The 17,353-nt window shown below is 47.2% G+C and overlaps 1 protein-coding gene across 1 annotated transcript; it reads left to right on the forward strand.

Moving 5' to 3' along the window:
- The first annotated feature begins 279 nt into the window (after positions 1 to 279).
- On the forward strand, positions 280 to 17,050 carry nfatc4 (nuclear factor of activated T cells 4). The gene is made up of 13 exons (XM_030115516.1): positions 280 to 802; positions 6,444 to 6,610; positions 6,808 to 7,326; positions 7,403 to 7,578; positions 8,077 to 8,239; positions 8,317 to 8,417; positions 10,793 to 10,894; positions 11,430 to 11,617; positions 11,708 to 11,848; positions 11,934 to 11,989; positions 14,094 to 14,220; positions 14,304 to 15,026; positions 15,840 to 17,050. The coding sequence occupies exons 1-13, from the start codon at positions 640 to 642 to the stop codon at positions 15,908 to 15,910; spliced, it is 2,697 nt and encodes an 898-aa protein (XP_029971376.1). The 5' UTR covers positions 280 to 639; the 3' UTR covers positions 15,911 to 17,050.
- Positions 17,051 to 17,353: the final 303 nt, after the last annotated feature.

The raw sequence follows: 17,353 nt of genomic DNA on the forward strand, positions 1-17,353 counted from the left end.
ACATCAAAGCAGGGAGCAATCCCACATTTGCACATTTGTGTGTTCAGTAAATATGATGCTGGTGTGAGGAGAAGGAGAAGCCTCCAGAGAGAGAGAGAGCAGAGGGGAGAGGGGGAGAGGCTGGGCAGGGGGGATCCGTGAGTGACAGGCGGGAGCTCCTATAGGGAATAAGTAACGGACCAACTGCAGCTGGGAAACCCACCCAAAGGCAATTAAGGGTAAAGGACGACAAAAATATTTGATAAACTTCCCCCCCTCTCTCTATCTTGAAGGGGAAAGAAGAAACTATAGTGATGGCGATGGAGCCGGAATGAAAGGCAGGACGATGGGAGAGACTGTGGGATTTCTCCGGAGCGCAGTTTGATCTGGGACCACAAGGCATCAAGTCTGGAAAAGAGAGAAAAAAAGAAAAAAGAAAGTTGCAAATGCTCGAAGAGGACGCGGCGTCTGAAGCGTGGAAAAGTTTCCTGAAGAGGGAAAAAAACCTTCCAGGATGGGGGACTTTTGCGCAATGACACGCACATAGAAGGAAAAAAACCCTAAAGTTTCTGGAACATCTCCGCGCAGCTCTTGACTTGAAGACGCACCGAACGGAGAAGTCTGCGCGTCCGCCGGAGGGAGACCGGACCGCGCACCGCGATGGGGGCCGCGCCGGGCCCGGGCTGGGAGGACGGCGAGTTCGAGTTCAAGCTGGTGTTCGAGGAGGACCCGAGCCCGGGGCCGTCCCCGGTGCGCATGGCCGAGCCGGACAACCCGGCCACCGGCGAGGACGGCGAGAGCGCGCCGCCGCACCGGGACCCCGGTTTGTCTCTTCTTGTGTGGCGTGAGGGACGGAGGTCCGGCATGGCGCGGTTAATGCATGAACTCTGCTCATCCGCATGCATGTGTGTGCGCAAACTTCAGCGCGCACTCCGCGTGCATGCGTATGTTTTTATTGCGCGTCCGTTTCTTCTGTGTGTGTGTGTGTGTGTTTGGTGTGCGTCCGCGCGCGTACCATATTGTACCCCCAGTTAGTTTGTTGGACGCGTTCGCGTGCGTGTGTTTTCTGTTGTTCGTGCGTGTGTGCGTGCAGGCCCAGACTCAAATGTGTTTCCAATCAGCTGTGCGTGTGAGTGGAGTTAACAGCTGCCATCTGGGAGGAACCTCAGCCTCTGCACACACCTCCCTCTCTGCTTCAGTCAGCCTCCATCACACACACACACACACACACACACACACACACACACACACACACACACACACACACACACACACACACACCTCTCACTCATTTGTTTCCCGCCCTCACTGGCATACAGTTGCATTACCACACCCAAGAGAGTAAACTGCAGGAGAAGCAGGAGAGCGTTTCTTCTCTTTAGGTGATACATTTCAATGTTTGACAGCAGACAAGCAGAGAAGTTGCTCTTTGGGTGTGTGTGTGTGTGTGTGTGTGTGTGTGTGTGTGTGTGTGTGTGTGTCCAGATTCATGTTCCCTCCTCTCCATCCAGTGTACTGTACTGTGCAGAATAAAGACAGCCAGTTTTTTTTACAGTATAATTCTTCATCAAGACATGAACACAGTATTTAATGCATAAACCTCTCCTGAGTAACCAGTGTCAGGTATTTAAAAGGTTCCCACAGGTAAAATCTATATATAGCAGCATTAAACTAATTGGGAATGTTGCCAGTGTGATGTAACTTTAACTTGGAGGTGCTGTGGATTTAAAATCTCAAGCAAGAAAGTTATGAACTGATATGGTTTTAACCTGTTGACCCTGAGATAATGGAAAGTCCAAATATTAGATATGTTGAAGAAATCATTACTTACATTCATATTTTTTAATTTAATTCAATTAAATTCAGCTTTATTTATGAAGTGCCAATTACAACATAGTCCTTTCTAGACACTTTTACAGAGAAAACCCAACAGATCCACATGAGCAAGCATAAGTGACTGTGGAAAGGAAGAACTCCCTTTTAAAAGGAAGAAACCTTTGCAGAACCAGGCTCAGAGGAGGAGAACCCTGCAGAACCAGGCTCAGAGGAGAACCCTGCAGAACCAGGCTCAGAGGAGGAGAACCCTGCAGAACCAGGCTCAGAGGAGGAGAACCCTGCAGAACCAGGCTCAGAGGTGGCGGCGTTCTGCTGTTCCGGTTGGGGTGAGGGGACAGAACGAGAAGGAGATAGGACAGAGAGTTTCTTGTATCTACATACATAAACAGAGAGCACATGGGCTACAAGAGGAACAATCATCAGCAACACGCAGTTATGAAACATTAACATTGAAACGAGAGAAAGGAGCAGAACTGGGAGCCAGTTCCACATGGTAGGAGCCCGTGGTTAAGGAACCTCCTGCACCCACTGGGTCTGGGTTGCGTCAATAAATCAATGGATCAACTGTTTTGATTGATGCCCAATTAGAAACTGATTGCATCCATTGAGTCCAGGTTGTAGCATTAGATCAATGGATCAGCCGCCATTGATGTTCTGTTTGCGATCCCTCCATCCTCTTCTTCCAGGGTTTCGGTGTTCTGACTTTTAAGTGTTCCATAGTGGAATGAACTGTCAATCCCAGAGAGAGCGACAGACAGCAAGCAAGCTAGCAAGCTCCCGGTTTACAGCAACAACAAGAAAAAGGGTCCAGGAAAGCCTGGACCAGCCCTAACTATAAGCTTTACTAAAAAGAAAGGTCTTATGCCTTGAAAGCAGAGACTGTGTCAGCCTCCTTAAAGGTATAATACAACATTTTCTCGAAAAGACGAAGCCCCACGTCTGTTACTCACTTTTTGAACAACGCGCATGCGCCAGACCATCCGCCCGGCTCTCCTGCTTCTCCCAGAAAACGCGGAAGTGTACGAGCGCGATCTCCTCTTCTCCGGCATGCACAGCTCTGTACAGTTTCTGCGATCCGCCTCGCTCATAAATAAAGCTTTTTTTTTTCCCGAAACAGCTACAGTTTCATTATGTCAGACTCGCCATCGGTAAGTACGAGCTCAGAAGCTCACCGGCTACATAAACACTCTGAATGCGCATGCGCAAAAGGGAGAAGCTGATTGGGCGCAAGCACGGAGAACCGCCTTACGAAAGCAGCTCGTCAGAATGATTGACAAACAGACCCACCAATTATTTAGGTGATCCACCCGGAAATCAAAATGTTGTATTACACCTTTAACAGAGACTGGAGCTGGTTCCACGTGACAGGAAGAGGTAGCTGAAAGCTCTGCTCCTGTTCTACTGTTAGAGAACCTAGGAACCTCCAGCAGACCAGCACTCTGAGAACCAAGTGTTCTCCTGGGACAGTATGGGACTAACAGCTGTTTAAGATTTGATGGGGCCTGGTTGTTCAGGGCTTTATAGGTTGAGAGAAGGATTTTAAATTCTATTCTAGATTTAACAGGAAGCAGTGAAGGGAAGCTCATATTGGGGTGATATGATCTCTCCTGATGGTTCTTGTGAGAACTCTTGCTGCAGCATTTTGAACCAGTTGAAGACTTTTTAGCCAGTTGTTGGTTCCTGATAACAGGGAATTACAGTAAACTACACTGGGGCTCCTACTTTGACAAGTTGATCGGTGTCATCTGGTTTCAGGGATAGGTAGATCTGTATATCATCTGCATAGCAGTGGAAGTTAATGGAGTGTTTCCTGATGATGTTCCTAGAGGAAGCATGTATAATGTGAAGAGTATAGGTCCCAGAACAGAACCCTGTGGAACTCCATATTTAACTTTGATCCGAGCTGAGTCAGAGTCATCATTAACATTAATTCTGTGGAACCTGTCTGCTAAATATGATTGAAATCAGTTTAATGCTGAACCTTTAATCCCAATAATATATTCTAGTCTCTGTAGTAGAATATCATGATCAACAGGATCAAATGCAGCACTGAGACCTAACAGGACCAGAACAGAGACCAGGACAGAGACCAGGACAGAGACCAGGACAGAGACCAGGACAGAGACCAGTCCTTTTAGAGCGTCCTTAAACTGGTTTCTATCATAAAGGTAAATTACAGCATGAATTTACAAATATTAATCAAAAGAAAACAATGTTACCCTTACATGCCCTCAGTCAACTTGCCCTTCAGTTTAGCACTTTTCTTTAATTTAGCTGTTGAACTTAAAGATGAACAGTAACTAACAGCTGGAATACAGACCCACAGCAGATTAATCAGTGAAATAAAAACTGTTATAAATGCTAAATTAGCCTGATGTTAAAACTTGAGGGAAACTCTCCTTCCACTGCAGGATCTCACAGGAACAGATCAGTATTTCCAGCTTGTGAGGACTCCATGTAAATTCTTTCCAGACTGTGTGAAAGAATAATGGCTCAGCTGGTAGAACATCTCATCTTCCCAAGGCCAGCTCATTCTCCCCTCACACCACAGTGTGTTTAAGTGTCTTTGGGCAAGACACTGCACCAAAATCCACCTTTCTGAGCAGCTGTCGCCATTAATGCACAAATGCTGAAATACATGAATTTGACTTATGATGCAAAGTGCATAGAGAGTGCAGCAGTAATGATAAAACATTATGCAAAGTCCATTTACCTTTCAAAGCAATGGTATTTACAGTTCTTGTTTTCACAATATGTTGAAAACATAAAATGTAGTACAGTTCAGAAAATTCAGGATCACAAATTGCTTCAAGCTTACACAAGAGCTAGCAGCAAATAGATACCAGGCTATTGATTTTGTCATGCATGATTAGGCCGGCTGATTTGTTTGAAGTAACAAAGTGTGCCATTAACTGGGAAAGAGAAAGTGACCAATAAGCTGGATAAATAAAGCTCCTGAAAACATCTGGTAGCATTCAGTACCTAGCAGAAAATACTCTTCAGTTTATCTGTGTGTTAAATAGTTTCACAAATAGGTTTGAGGATATGCTGTTTATTTACAAGAAAGGAAGAATGACTGACAAAAGGAAAGCTGATTTTAAAGAACTTCTTTCGCTCCCTGTTTTTGTTTAACGTCTCAGAACTCATCGATATTTGTTGAAACCATTTGTAGCGGGCCCTGGTCCACAGGTTGCAGCAAACATAGCTTTATTTCCCAGGTTCTAAATTAATCATAAAAGTGTGTGAGACGGGGTTATGATGAGGGATTAGGTTTTTTTAAGTGCGTTCAATAAGTATTAGGTAAGTTTTCGTGGCTCATAAACTCGGTTGTTCTGCACGCAAACGTCCAAACGACTGCTCCATGTGAAAATGCACCAGCAGAAGAGTTGCCTCAGCTCTGCAGCTTTAATCACTTGGAAATATTTTTGTTGCCAGGAAACATTTGAGGAGATTTTTCACCCCAACTCTTAATTTTCTTGGCCGTTTCCTCCTGCGTGTCCGCGTTGCCTGTGTGGAGCGCCGCCACCGCGGAGGAACGGCGATCGGTTCGGAGTCTCGCTCGTTACGCAGTGACTACCGTTTGGCTCGACCGCCGTGGAAATGTGGCGACGGCGGCGGCCTCCAGGCCCCGTGTCCGTATGTGGGGGGTTGATTGGAAAACGTGAATAAAATGAAAAAGTTTCATCATTCCTTGCTGAATTTGAACTAATATCTTTAAAAAAGGAAATATTCTGAAGTAGCACAAAGTAGAAGTGACCAACATTTAACAATGTTCTGACATGTGACGAGTAAGAAACTCCATGATGCTCGGATTGCTTACTTTAATGTTATTTGATGTATTTTAGTCCTACTTTTAGATTAATTTCATTGGTTCATTTGCTGTTTCTACAATTCAATCTTTAAATAATCCTTTAAAACTAAAACATGAGACCTGTGAGTCTGCTGCGTATTGATTGCGCTTAGCTTCTTCCCTTTATGCTAAGCTAGACTAAACAACCACTTGCTGTAGCTTCATTTTGAAAGAATATAAACCTACTAAGAGTTGCGGTTTAAAGGCTACGGAAATGTTTCAGTGTGTGCATTTTCCATATGGCAGCAGTTAGCGTAAATCCAGAGATCTGACTTATAATAAATGTTTCAAGCATGCTGATCACAAAGAAATGAATCTTTACTGACCACAGACTGTTTACAGTATATTGATGGCCACATAATGAGGCGTTCTCAGGCCAGATGCACAGAAACAGTAGGTCTCACTGCCTGAATGTCAATGTGTGGTTGGGAACAAGATTAATTGGATGCCGAATGTCTCCCGAAAGCCACAACAATACATGTGGAAAAAATAGAAAAACGCATGTTAAGACAAAGAGATAGAAAATTACATTTTTTTGTAAAGAAAACTGATGGAATAAAAGAAAAGTGTTCGAAAAACAAACGTCAAACCTCTGATGAGCAGTTTATCTTAATTTTCAACCAACAAGAATGGTGTGTGTGCGTGTGTGTGTGTGTGTGTGTGTGTGTGTGTGTGTGTGTGTGTGTGTGTGTGTGTGTGTGTGTGTGTTTTCCATTAAATTTCCTTAATTATCCAGTTTGGGTTAAGATTGAGGTTATGACTTGACCTCTGCTCTCAGTCACAGACAGCCACCTGGCCTCCAGTCATGCCGGTCAGTCGATCAGCATCCCCAGCCCGCCGCCGCCGTCCAGCCAGCGAGCGGGGATGCACTCCCCCCCGCCCCGGAGAGCCGCCGTCAGGGAGTTCAGCGGGACCTACGAGAGCTTGCCGGCGCGCTCTGTGCAGGTAGGACGCAGGATTGGTTCCTCACTGGTATTGTCCTGACAGTATTGTTGCACCTCTGTCTGCTGTTACCGACTCAACAAAGGTTGTAATAATTGGGCAGCAACTAATCTTTTGTGAAATGTGTTTCTAACATTCTAAAGCTGCAGCTTTTTAAGACTCAGACGTGCGGTGTCCTCCATGCTGTCGTTTCTCCGCAGGTTTCGGAGTCTCGTGTCGTGGAGTGCCCCAGCATTCAGATAACCACCATCTCCCCCGAAGACAACCAAGCCACCTCCGTCTCCAGCTACTGGGACATGGGCGGCGGCAGCGGCGGGTGGGACCGGGAGCGCCTTTACCTCCCTCTGCTGGACGCCTTCAGCTATCGAGACAAATGCCCCAGCTCGCTCAGCCCCAGCCCCGCCTCCAGCCCCTCCTCCCGCGGCTGGCTCAGCCCCGCCTCCAGCTGCGACTCCCTGCTGGTGGAGGAGGAGGAGCTCAGCGAAGCCACCATCGCTTTTGGGCTGTCGCCGTCGTCGTCGAGGCCCACCTCGCCCTGGGGCAAGAAGCGCAGGAACTCCCCGCTGGCCTCGCCTTGTGCCTCACGAAGGGGCAGCTATTCAGAGGAGCTTCAGGGGTGTAGCGTGGAGGGTGGAGACTCCGCCTCCCAGTCGCAGGCCCCACCCAATAGCTGTGAACTCAGCATCCCGCAGAAAACAAGGAAGACGTCGCTGGAGCAGGTAAGGCTGTCCGCTCAGAGATCCCCGAGACTCCGGACAGCTTCGTCCTGACGGTGGTTCCACTTCTGGTGTCCAGTTGTCTCCGAGGGAGGTGGATCAGGAGCTGGCTCCGAGCCAGAGCGCTCCCTGCCCGCCGCCGGAGACCCAGCAGCCCCGGAGAGAGCCGCCGCCCATGGGCATGGACTACCTGTCTGTGCCCCCGGCGCTGGCGTGGGGCAGAACCCGAGCCAGCGCCCACAGCCCCCTCTTCAGGCAAGGACACGCCGGTTCAACCGAGAACACAGCTGAGAGTCCAGTCATGTGTTTAGAGGTTCATCCAGATAAGGAGTGCCTCATACAGGCCTTCCACTCTTCAGGAATCTTCTTTTGCTGTTTTCTAAGAAATGAGGTCTCTATTACTACAAATGAGAAGACATGTTATGGTCTGTTTTTAGAAAATGATCATGAATGAACTGAAAGTTTTATTTTTACATGTGAGCTAAAACAGTTCCTTTTTTGTCAAAGCAGAAATAAGCATAACACCATAAAAACTGATCACAAACAGCATTTCAAATCCAAATTTCACACCCGAATCAATTTCCCTCAGTGAAAATGGAAAGACCAATGGCTTTAGTGGAAAGGAACAGGAGAGCATCTGACGATGAGACAGAAAACCTGAAATAAAAAAAGAATTCCTGATATCAAAGCTCTGAATGTCTCATGGACATTTGAGAAGCTCCAGCTAAATCTCTTTTCCTGAACGTCCTGCAGATCTAACGCTCTCCCGCCGCTGGACTGGCCGCTGCCCACCCAGTTCGACCAGTACGAGCTGCGTATCGAGGTGCAGCCTCGGCCGCACCACCGGGCCCACTACGAGACGGAGGGCAGCAGGGGAGCGGTGAAAGCCGCCCCGACGGGGCATCCCGTCGTCAAGGTGAACACGCAGACTGCTGTGTCTCACGGTGGATCAGCCGTTTGAATTCATCGCTCGCTTTGTGTCTCCCTCTGCAGCTGTGCGGATACTCGGAGAGGAAGCCACTCTCTCTCCAGGTTTTTGTTGGGACCGCAGACGACCGGTCAATTAGACCTCATCCCTTCTATCAGATACACAGGTACTGAACCCGAGGAACTCATTTTACAACATGCACTGATGTTCAGGGGACACAAACTGGTGGGACGCATGATCTGACCACCGAGGCTGCAGCCATCGCAGAACAAGCTGCTCCCAGTGACGGCCCAGGAAACGACTGGAAGCGGTCATTCTGTGTGTCGTTTGCTCTGGAGGAGGCCATTAAGACGTATTCTGTTATATTTCTTATGCAACATGGCAAAATAGACATGCATCAGAAACTCACAGCATAGCTAACTTTTTCCATGATTGCTAAAGGGATACTTCAACATTTTGGCAAATTGGCACCATTTAACGCAATTCCTTAGTCATTTCGAACAGCATACTTACTTTTTTTGTGAGGGCGAGCTGTTGTTTATTCAGAGGCGAGTCGGGGAAGGTTTTCGGGACGGACACAATGGAAGTGGATGGTATTTTTGGTTCCCCCTCGTCAAACTCATAAAATACAAAATCCAACAACCCCAAAACACTTTGGTGGACACGTTATAATCCACACATTCACTACGCTGTGGAACACCAACAAATAATATTGTAGCGTTACGACACTGAAGCAAATACTGGGAACTACTTTTTCTTTTGAAATCACTACGCCCAGACGCCATGTTTAGTAAGTAGTTCCGTCTTAGCAACCTTCGCATAAACAACTCAATCCGGTCATTTTACATTAATATTTCACAGCGTAGTGAATGTGCGGATTATAACGTGTCCACCAAAGTGTTTTGGGGTTGTTTGATTTTGTATTTGATGAGTTTGACGAGGGGGAATAAAAATACCATCCACTTCCATTGTGTCCGTCCCGAAAACCTTCCCCAACTCGCCTCTGGATAAACAACATCTCGCCCTCCCAAAAAAAGTAAGTATGCATGCTGTTCGAAATGATTAAGGAATTGCACTAAATAGGCCAATTTGCCAAAATGTTGAAGTATCCCTTTAAAGGTGCATTAAGGAGTTTGCACGTTTTCTGCGAAACAACGGCCCCTGCAGGCCTTGGGCGTAATGCAGTTTAGTGAAACACTCGTGCCTGTGGTTTGGGTCCATGTACATGCACGGAAGAGGGGAACTCCTTCCTCGGTCTTTAAGTAGCGTTCGAGTAAAATGTAAGTTTCTTTTGCCTGGTGGGTCTGTGCTGGAGCTGTGGCAGTGCTAGAAGCCGGTCTTTTCTTACTTTCTGGAAGCTCCATCCTCAGTACTGCTCAGTTGTTGCTGCTAAGCATCTGGCGGAGTAATGGCGGACAAAACGAAACCTCAGGAAATCAGGCCAGCCGGAACGCGCATTACGTCACATCATCTCAAATTCTCCCCAAAAAAATTCTGGTGCCGGACCGGCACTGCAACTTTCAAGTGATAATTTAGCGCTGTTACCAGTACTTACAATGAATATGTCAGGGCACATTGTACACATCATTGAATATTTATGACATATTTATGTTGGAAAATAAGTATTTTTAAAGTTGAAAAACTCCTTAATGCACCTTTAAGCGAACCAAATCAAAAACCTGTCTACTTAATTAAGAAAGTATCACAGTGATGCAATCTTTCTACTTATGAAAAAAAAACCCAACCATATAGCGAAGCCTTAAAAAAGATCAATAATACAAAAATTACTGTAGTTCCAAAAAATAAAGAAAAATATTGAAATAACCCCCCAGTAAAGACTTATGATATTATGAGTAAGTTTCATAGCTATGGAGACACAAAGCACCTGAAGTACTTACTGGATATTTTAAACATCCAGACATTCAGTCCAGGTTCATGCTGAGTGAGCCGGACTGGCAAAATAACCTTAAATGGAAACTTTAAAAAACTTGTTAGTCTTGGTGCAGAGTATACATGATGAAAATGTCTTTATTTTCCCAACACTAAACAACTATGATTGAAAATTACTGCAATCTCCATATGGAGCCATTTACTGCTGTCAGGCTAATGATAGCTTTAAGATTTCATAGCAGCATCACTTATAATCCAGCTGTGTTTTTTTTTTTAATGTTTTCAGTTTGCTTTGTGGTTTTTGGGCTGCATTGGAGCCTCTTGCCTGCTGGTTTCAGTTGGTGGGCATGACCTTTGACACCCTTGTCTTACTGTAACATGACCTTTGAAAAAAAGAATGTAATCCACACAAAAGCTGCTAAGAGGCCACGATAGACTGAGATTATTCAAATCAGTCAATTAATCAATAAATGCTGTTTCATTTTTTTCCCCAAGTCGAACAATAGCTTCATGAGATCACAAGCTATTAAGACATTTGACAAACAATGACTTAAAGCAAAGAAAAGTCACAAACTCCTATAATCACCAGCTGTTCTCCGTTTCATTAGAAGACCATGAAGCCGCTCAGTCCTGCTGTTTCCTCTCTTCCAGGGTGACGGGGAAGATGGTGGGCACTGCCAGTCATGAGAGCGTCCAGGCAGGGACCAAAGTGCTGGACATCCCCCTCAACCCCGAGAACAACATGACGGCCCTGTGAGTCTGGGATGAGCGGCAGAGAACAGATTACAACTCCTGTTTCCAGCTTTCAGCAGAAAATTCACTGTAAACAAATTAGCGGAGCAACGTAACTTAATACATGCACTTGCGTCACAGAGCCAATTTTTTTCCCTCTTTTCAGTTCATAGTACTTACTGCTTCCTCCCTTGATTCATCTTTTACACCACTTAATCAGATTTAGAGTTTTTTTGTGCAGAAGTCGACCTCAGCCGACTGCACAGGTAGCACATGCAAACATTCCATAGAAAGACTGAGAATATGAGATTAGGACTATTTCAACCATGAGTTGAGAGCGCTAACTACTATAAGGCTGTGTGACGCCTTATTTGTTCATTTTTCCTTCACACACACATGCTTATGCACCTCTGTCATGGATGGATTTCTGATTGTGCCGACTTTCATTTATATTGACAATTAATGTGTAACTGAAGTTTCATAATCACTATGTACTATTTTTGTGACATTTTGCTTTTACTGAAGTAATCAAGTAGCCATGATCTCTGGTTTTCAGCATCGACTGTGCCGGAATTCTGAAGCTGAGAAACTCTGACATCGAGCTGAGGAAAGGAGAGACGGACGTCGGCCGGAAGAACACCCGGGTCCGCCTGGTGTTCCGTACCCACCTCCCTCTAGCGCCCCCTGTAGCCCCTCCTGGACGCGTTTTGGCCCTGCAGGTTGCCTCTCTGCCCATTGAGTGTTGTGAGTGCCTGTTTGTCGTGTGAAGCGTACGCTCTCTCTGGCGATCGGTCCGACGCCTCGTGCTCACTCGTGTCGGCCTCGTCCCCTCAGCCCAGCGCTCGGCCCAGGAGCTGCCCGTCATCGAGTCCGTCAGCCTCACCTCCTGCTCGGTGGAGGGGGGAGAGGAGCTGCTGCTCAGCGGCACCAACTTCCTGCCAATATCCAGGGTCCTCTTCATGGAGCGAGGCACAGGTGAACGCCTGAAAAACTGAAACTCAGCATCGTAACTAGGAGGATCGATATGATTGTCACTAACCTGAACTCCACCTCGTGTCAGACGGTAAGCTGCAGTGGGAGGAGGAGGCTCACGTGGACCGAGACAACAGCAACGAGGTAACTAATATTAATAATAATAATATTAATAATAATACATTTTATTTCACAGCGCCTTTCACAACACTCAAGGACGCTTTACACAAGATTAAAAACACATTACAGATAAATAAAACAACAAGGAAAAGGACAACGTAACACAGGGAAAAGAGAGAAATTACAGGTGATAAGAAGATTGAAACAGGTGAGTTTTGAGTCTGGATTTGAGCTGAGATAGAGAGATGATGTGGATGTCTGGAGGAGAGAGTTCAGAGTAGAGGAGCAGAGCAGCTGGAAGCTCTGCTCCCCATTGGTGCTGAGGAGGGCGGAGGCCACAGAGAGGTGGAAGACCTGAGGGAACGTGAGGGGGGCCAACGTGAAGGAGATGGGGGGCAGATTGTGGATGGCTTTGAATGTAAACAGAAGAATCTTGAAAATGATCCGGACATTGACAGGGAGCCAGTGGAGCTGCTGGAGGACGGGTGATGTGGTGAGAGGAAGGGGTTTTGGTGATGATGGAGCTGCTGAGTTCTGGACCAGCTGGAGCTGATGGAGGGATTTGTGGGGGACACCAAAGAGGAGGGAGTTACAGTAGTCGAGGCGGGAGGTGACGAGGCTGTGGACCAGGATGGCAGTGGTCTGAGGGGTGAGAGAGGGGCGAGAGAGCGGCGAGAGAGGGGCGAGAGAGGGGCAGAGGCGGTTTATATTGCGTAGGTGGAAGTATGCAGAACGAGTGATGTTATTAATGTGGGAGTGGAAGGAAAGTGAGCTGTGGAGGACGACACCCAGACTCTACCCTGAGGGGAGGGGACACTGAGGAGCTGTTGATGGTGAGGGAAAACCTGTCAGATTTGGAGAGTGTGGACTTGGTGCCAACAAGAAGAAGTATTGTTATATTACTATTTAATTTCAGGAAGTTTGAGGTGAACCAGGATTTGATTTCAGAGATACAGAGGGTGAGGGAGGAGGCGGGAGAGTGGAGTTTGGTTTACTGGAGAGAGAGAGAGCTGGGTGTCGTCTGCGCAGCAGTGAAAATTAATACCAAATTTCCGAAAAATGTTGCCGAGGGGAAGGAGGTATATGATGAAGAGGAGGGGCCCCAGGACGGAGCCTTGGGGCACACCAGAAGTGACGGGGGAGGGCTGAGAGGTGAAAGACTTGAGCTGGATGAACTGAGAGCTCCAGTGAGGGAGGAGAGAAACCAGAGAAGGGGGAGTGAGTGATGCCGATGGAGGAGAGTCTATTGAGCAGGATGGGGTGAGAAACGGTGAGGAAGGCTGCACTCAGATCGAGGAGGATGAGGATGGAGATGAGACCAGAGTCAGCAGCCATGAGGAGGTCATCAGTGATCTTTATTAGTGCTGTTTCAGTGCTGTGGCGGGAATGGAAACCGGACTGGAAACGTTGATGAACTGTTGAGGGTGAGATGGGAGTGGAGTTGAGAGGCGACAATTTTCAATAGGATTTTGGAGATGAAGGGAAGGTGAGAAATGGGGCGGAGCTTATTGAAGTTATTGGGATCTGAACCAGGTTTCTTCAGGATGGGGCTGACGGCTGCAGATTTAAAGAGAGCAGGAACAGTTCCAGAGGACAGGGAGGAGTGAATGATGGCTGATATGAGGGGGAGTAGAGAGGGGAGGCAGGATTTGACCAGGACTGTGGGGAGGGGGTCCAGATGACAGGCTGAAGGCTTGGAATTGGTGATGAGGTCGGCGATATCAGAGGGGGGAGGGAGTTCAAAGGTGGAAAGTAGATGAGATGGTGGGAGAGGAACAGAGGAAGGGAGAGGGGAGGTAGTGGAGCCGAGGTGTTGGTGGATTTTCAAGACCTTGTCATTAAAGAACTGGAGAACAGAGTTCCAGGTCTCTGCAGAGTACAGGTGGGGGGGTAAAGAGTCAGGGGGTTGGATGATGCTGTTGAAAACGGAAAAGAGTGTCTTACTGCTGCCAGCATTAGAGCAGATGAGACCAGAATAGTATTGTGATTTAGCATGAGATGTGGAGTCCTTATAAAGAGATAGGTGTGCAGGATACGTGTCTTTGTGGATGTTGAGACCAGTAAACTTCCTGACCTCCAGGTCTGAGGTCGTCTGACGTAAAGTGACGCGCTGTGTTTGACCTCGTAGTGTCTGCTGTGTGTGAGGGTGCCGGCCTACAGCGACCTGTCCGTCAGCCGGCCGGTGCCGGTCAGCCTGTACGTCTCCAACGGGAAACGGAAGCGGAGCAGCACTCACTGCTTCAAGTATCTCCCCGGTGAGTTCAGGGGCCTTCAGGGTGGACAGTTAATCTGAATCAGTAAATGTCCTCGTCTGATGTCGCGGTGTTGCTGTTCACAGTTCTGTTTAAAGAAGAGGACCCCCTGCTGTCCAGGCCCTCGGTGCTGCCTCTGGACGGGGGTCCCGTGTGCCCGGTGGGGGGTCCGCCCCGGATGGACCGAGGCTTCCACGCCAGGACCGACCCCATGTCTGAGGAGCGGGGCCTGGGCTTCCACCTGCCCCCCTACCCCCCCGCCTACTCCCCTCCGGTCCCGGCCATGAGCTACCCCGAGGAGTACTGCCCCAAGCCCGACGCGGCGGCGGAGGAGGCGGGCGGGTCCAGGGCGCCGCTGTCCGAGCGCCACCCCAGCTTCGAGAACCTGGAGCTGGGCTTCACGGAGCTGCTGCCCCCCCTGTACCCCCGCGGCCCGCAGCCCCCCTCCCCCTCCCCCTCCCCGTGGCTGGACTCGCCCTACCTGTCCTCGTCGCCCTCCCCGTCACACTCGTCCTCTCTCAGCCCCTTCCCCGCAGGAAGTCCCATCTCGTCCTCCCCGCTGCCCCCCATGCTGGCCCCCCCTTACCCGCCCTACTCCGCTTACTCTCAGGAGGCGTGTCCGTCCCCTCCGTCCAGCTCCGGCACTTATCAGGACATCTGCCCGGCACCCTACCCCCACTACGAGGGCTGGGACCCCCAGGGGAGGGTGCTGGGGATGGGACACGGGGGCGAGGGCGACGGGAAGGTCCAGGAGTGTCCGCTGGAGTTTTCCAGCTCCGCCTCAATGCACCACATCACCTTCGAAGAAGGTGAGACTCGCTGACGCTCGCCTGGCGTCGATAGAAACGTCCATGAAGACACAGAAGCTTCTGGAAAAGCGACAGGATTTGATTTTATTTAGTGTAATTTAAACTGTTAACCAAGATTCTTATTCATAAATACCTCACAAGAATAATAACCTTCCTAAAATAACATGAGTGAGATTTTTTTCCTGTACTTTGGATTTTTCTCTTTTTTTTTTCATCTTTACCTCAAGCAAAAAAAAAAAAAAACACATTTTGACAAAAGTGGTGACGATTATGTAATGATGACGACATCATTCAGTTTAGGGAGAAATGGTTAACATCTGAATGCAGTTAATATATGATGGCTTTTTTAATACTGCAAATTGAGTACAAATTACATTCATGGTAAATACTGCAAAATAAATAAATGGTTTGATAATGCCCTAATAACACTGAAAAAAATGTCCCCTGACATTGACTAAAGGACATTCAGGTTAAAAAGACAAATATTGTTTTAACATTTGTCAAAAAGTGACCTTTATCTAAGAGATGATAAATGTATACCTGGAGGTAGATCAGCTGATATTATAACACTTTTGCTTAAAAAACATTCACAAAGCTGTTTCAGTGATTCTGTGCAGCCTCTGGAAACTGTTGGATCAGGACTAGTTGGGAGCGCTGCGTAAAAAGAGGCAGAGAAAATGTGACGTTATTTAAATTTTTGCTCTGAATAAGCCGAAGAGGTTTTGAATGTGATACCAAGATATAGAGACGGCTGAAATGTCGAGTTGCAGGATTGTAACGCTCACCTCTCTCTCTCTCTCTTCCTCCCTGCAGTATCAGAGTTTATCGGGGAGGACATCCAGTCCTACCAGCTAGCCTCACAGATGGACAACCAGCCCAACTGAGCTCGGAGCGACCCCCGACCCCCGTTTGGCCTTCAGCAGTCGTTTTAACCCCCCCGTGCACCTGGTATTGATACGAGGCGGCGCTGCCATTACATGTAACATTACAGGGAAGTCTGGTTACCGAGACACTGTAATTATGACCACAGGTAACAACTGTTTTATAAAAGCAAACTCATGTTTTCAACATGTTTTCCATATAAATTATAGAACAAACTGCCAGTTTGGTGTGTTCCATGATTTTTTTTATTTGCAAAACACAAACTAAACATTGCTTTTAGAAGAATTCTGAAAATGAATATGATTAAATCTGACAGAAATCTTTAATTGTGACAGTTACCCATGAGTCAATACATTTATAATACAGTCCGATATCATTGACTCCCAGTCTTTAAATGCTGAACCTTATTTGACTCACCTATTGTTAAAACATTAAAAAAGTTAAACCCCTTAAAATCGAGAGGTCTGCCAAGTCAACACATTTAATTCTGTCTTTTCATTCCACTTTATTACCTTAAATAACTTCTCAACAAATCTGAAGTAGCTGTGGGGAGATATGATACTGTTACAGATACAAGATATCAACACTAAATTAAAGAACATTACCCTTAAAACTAGTGAAATTATCTGTTCACGCAGCAAGTAAATTTTACTTAAAAAGCGATCTTGATATAACAATTTTAAATCAAGAAAATCAAGTCTCTCTATCTAAAATTTGTCTTAAATCACGTGGGATGGGACATTTTGACTGAAAACAAGACGAATGAACTTTTTTTTTGCGGTGTCTTCAGTAGATTCTGGCTGGTGTGAAGCACTGAGACAAAAACATAGAAAGGAGTGTAAGTTTACCCCCTCGGTGGGGAGTGTGAGCCGGCTGTTTGAAAGCTTTCTAAGAGGAACTGTTTGTTTCTGTGTCGAGGCGCGAGGCGCGGCGACACCGAGCAGGGAGGCGCTGCGGGCCTCGGCTCCGCCGGGTTTTAAATCACCCGCTGTTTGGGACGTTACTCATTCTGCTGCAGAACTTCACGGGTCTTTTCTCCTGCGTTTGTACTTTCTCCTCGACGGCACTCTGACAAAAACTCTGTAATTACTTGAATGCAGCAAAACGCAATAAAAGGGAAACCGGCCTCACAAAAAAGACTGAGGTATCATTCTATGGTTTTCTTGACAGTTTTATTAGCTATACGGTTCGGCGAAGCCATACATGGACATTCTCCCAGCTTCAGACCACAGAGGCTGACGCCCGGGGGGATGGTATATATAGCCGACGCGGAGCTCGGAGGATTTTTGACAATAAACTCCGCGTTGGAACCTGAAACCAGAACTCCTTCATGACATTCACTTTTCCAGTTCCAGCTTCGGCGTTTCTCTCTGGCCGCAGCGCAGGAAAGACTGCTACATGTGGAAAGTTCAAGAGAGGCGAACGCGCCAAAAATAATTGAATGG

This window comes from Salarias fasciatus, chromosome 18, assembly GCF_902148845.1.
Source record: "Salarias fasciatus chromosome 18, fSalaFa1.1, whole genome shotgun sequence".
Lineage (NCBI taxonomy): Eukaryota > Metazoa > Chordata > Actinopteri > Blenniiformes > Blenniidae > Salarias > Salarias fasciatus.

Excerpts from the sequence above, each read along its gene's own strand:
- nfatc4 (XM_030115516.1), top strand. The coding sequence starts at position 640 with ATGGGGGCCGCGCCGGGCCCGGGCTGGGAGGACGGCGAGTTCGAGTTC. Across the intron at positions 7,579-8,076 it reads GCCCACAGCCCCCTCTTCAG|ATCTAACGCTCTCCCGCCGC; the intron begins GCAAGGACACGC and ends AACGTCCTGCAG. Across the intron at positions 10,895-11,429 it reads GAGAACAACATGACGGCCCT|CATCGACTGTGCCGGAATTC; the intron begins GTGAGTCTGGGA and ends TCTGGTTTTCAG.